This window comes from Myotis lucifugus, unplaced genomic scaffold (assembly GCF_000147115.1).
Source record: "Myotis lucifugus unplaced genomic scaffold, Myoluc2.0 scaffold_1152, whole genome shotgun sequence".
In the NCBI taxonomy this organism is placed as follows: Eukaryota; Metazoa; Chordata; class Mammalia; order Chiroptera; family Vespertilionidae; genus Myotis; species Myotis lucifugus.
Genome location: NW_005872200.1, coordinates 36258 through 39307, shown reverse-complemented (window position 1 = coordinate 39307; position 3050 = coordinate 36258). Strand labels below are relative to the sequence as shown.

At 53.7% G+C, this 3050-nt stretch overlaps 1 protein-coding gene across 1 annotated transcript; it reads left to right on the top strand.

Annotated features, from left to right (window-relative positions):
- Positions 1–306: 306 nt before the first annotated feature.
- LOC102442957 (TERF1-interacting nuclear factor 2-like) lies at positions 307–2726 on the top strand. The gene is given in 10 exon segments (XM_023748103.1): positions 307–558; positions 705–812; positions 892–993; positions 1074–1181; positions 1266–1362; positions 1535–1837; positions 1840–1996; positions 2086–2121; positions 2191–2314; positions 2445–2726. Coding segments are annotated over 10 exon segments (1452 nt in total). The 5' UTR covers positions 307–366; the 3' UTR covers positions 2670–2726.
- Positions 2727–3050: the final 324 nt, after the last annotated feature.

Genomic DNA, 3050 nt, shown 5'->3' with positions numbered 1-3050 from the left:
TACCATTGGAGCCGCTAGATTCTTCACCCGGGCTCCGGCCCAAATTGGAGAAAACCTACAAAGTTCTGGCGGCCTATGGAAGGGCGCTGAGGGTCGCAAAGCATAGGGGACCCATCGGAAACGCAGAGCCTCCCAGGGCCACCGGAAGCCGCGCCCCTGGGCGGGGTCAGACAGCCTCTGGGAGGAAAGAAGCGAAGCCCCGCCCCTGGGCGGAGTCAGACAGCCTCTGAGGGCCACCGGAAGCCGCGCCCCTGGGCGGGGTCAGACAGCCTCTGGGAGGAAAGAAGCGAAGCCCCGCCCCCGGGCGGGGTCAGACAGCCTCTGAGGGCCACCGGAAGCCGCGCCCCGCGGCGGAGCGCGCCTGCCATGGCTGAGCCCCGGTGCTCCGGCCCCGCTGCCCTGCGCTTAGCTGCCGCCGCCAGCTGGAGGGCCGTGCGCGGACGCTACGTGGAATACTTTCCGCGAGTGTTGGAGTTTCTGCGGTCCCTGCGCGCTGCTGCTCCCGGCTTGGTTCGCTACCGCCACCACGAGCGCCTGTGCATGGGCCTAAAGGCCAAGGTATGAGAGCCCCTGGGACCGGGAACGGGCAGAGGGGAAGGGGCGGGATGCTAGGATCAGACAAGGACAGGCCGCCTGTGGGTGGGAGCGTTGCAAAAGGGAAACCAACCCCGAAGTGGGAATTCTGAGCTCAGTCCCCTTCACAGGTGGTGGTGGACCTGATCCTCCAGGGCCGGCGTTGGGCCCACGTTCTGAATTCCTTGTATCTCCACTTTCCAGTGTCTGGACCTACTGTAGTGCGGGACCCCAAAGCTGTGAGTCATCCCTGGGACAGTCCCCACCCACAGTGAGTCCTTGGTGCCTCTAACTTGTCTGCCTTTTTACCTTCAACAGACAGAACAGGATCTGAAGATCATCTCCGAGGCACAGGAAGCCTTTCGCCAGCAGGTGAAGCTGCTGGCAGAGGCCCCTGAGGATTTGGATTGGAAGTTGCTGGTGAGACTAGCGAATTTTGGAAACTATAATGTGGCTTTCTTTTCTAGTTCTTTTCTGACCAGGTTTTTTTCTGTTGGCAGGAACTTGAACAAGAGTATGGGGAGCCCTTTCTAGCTGCCATGGAAAAGCTATTTTTTGAATACTTGTGTCGGCTGGAAAACGCACTGCCTACCCCCCACACAGAGCAGGTTTCCTAGGGCAAAACGCAGAGGGCAGAGGGCAGGGTGGTTGGATCAAGGACTGTGGTCTTCATGCTCTCTTCTTGCCCACAGCTTCAGGATGTGCTGAGCTGGATGCAGCCTGGGATTTCTATCACATCTTCTTTTGCTTTGAGCCAATATAGTGTGGACATGGGGTGGCCACTTCCAGGTACCAGGACCATCTGGAAATATTAGGAATTTGGGGGTGGAATATGTAGCCTGAGATCTTTTGAGACAGCCAGCTCATTAGAAAGATTATATGGGCTTGAGACCCAAGAAACCAGACTGAGTTTATGTGTTACTCTCTGTTCTCTTTATAAGGAACATTCTTTTCTTTTTAGAGTGCTCTGTGACTAATTCAATGAACATGTCAGAGTCCATGGAGCCCAGTCCTCCTCAGCAACCAAGATCAGCACTCCATCAACCTGTGCCAAAAAGCAACTCCGGCCCACACCTTCCTCAGAGACCAGCCTCAAGAAAGCACCCAGAACCTTTGGCTGGCCACCACTTCAATTTGGCCCCTCTAGGCCATCGAAAAACCCAGGCCCAGTGGGCATCCACGAGGGTAGGCCATAAAGAGCACCCCACAGTCATGCTATTCCCCTTTAGGAATCTGAGTTCACCAACCTAGGTCATATATCAACCCAGAACAGGAAAGAACAAGGGACACACACAGCAGTTCCAGCAGGTGATGTGGGCACGAAAGCAGCCTCTACCGGAAAGTCTCGGAGTCCATCCCAGACCCTGGGTGGAAGGACTGTGAAGGAGAACCCAGCTGACTTGTCCGCCTCGGAGCAAAAGGCGTGAGTGGAACAGTTGCTTCTGCCTCCTAGCAGCACAGTCCTTGCCTGCTTTCCCTTCATCCCCTCTTCCTTGCTTGTTCCCACCCCAGGAATTGCGGGGACTGCTCCATGGAGCCCCGGAGATTGCATACTGAGTCAGGACGGGATCAGACAGCCTCCTCTCTTGGAACTCTTGAGGGCCTGTGTTCATCTAGAAGAGTCCTTAATTCTGGTTTCCTTCTTGCAGTGTGTCCTCCATCTCTGTGCAGCCCTGTCATGACCAGAGGGGACTTGGTTTTGGACTCTGATGAGGAGGAAAATGGCCAGAGGGGTGGAATGGTGAGTAGGGAGCAACAGGAAGCGGGAAAGAAGGGGATGGGGCAGAACAGCACAGAGACCATGCTCCCTGAGTATAGAGGGCTCAGGGAATGTTTCAGATGACAGGATCTCTCTGCTCCCTTCTCTGCAGGAGTCTCTGGAAAACTATGAGAAGACAAAGTTTGACACACTAGTTCCCACCTTCTGTGAATACCTCCCCTCTCAAAGTCCCAGTGCCATGTCTGCCCCTTCCCATGACCACGTAGACTCTTCTGATAGGACCAGAATGCCATCTCATCTTGCCTGTCTCCTTCCTCCTCACCTCTGCAGGCCATTTGGTGGGGATAAAGTGGAAGCCCAGCCTTGGGTTGCTTGACTCTGTGGTCCAAATTACTTTGTAATGCTTGATCATTAAACTTTGGATTTGTTAAAACACTGTGTTGGTATGAGGGAGGGGAATTAAGGCTTCTATAAGGTCAGTGTAAATCATTCCTTAGAAACATGACTGGACTCTCCAGGACTAAAAGAATCCCTTTGCCCTTTTACTTCCCTTGGAAAGTGTTGTTCAGGTGTATCAGAAAGATTACCAGGGCTGAGAACCTGGTTGAGAAATTACCTTTTGCTATTCTGAAAATATCTGTATGACCTGATGCCAGAATATATACTCTATAAATTTTCATACTGCCAGGTTATCGGGAGGAGAGTGGTGTGGTAGCACTTGAATGGAGATGCTTCTTGGGAAAAGTACTCACTGTCC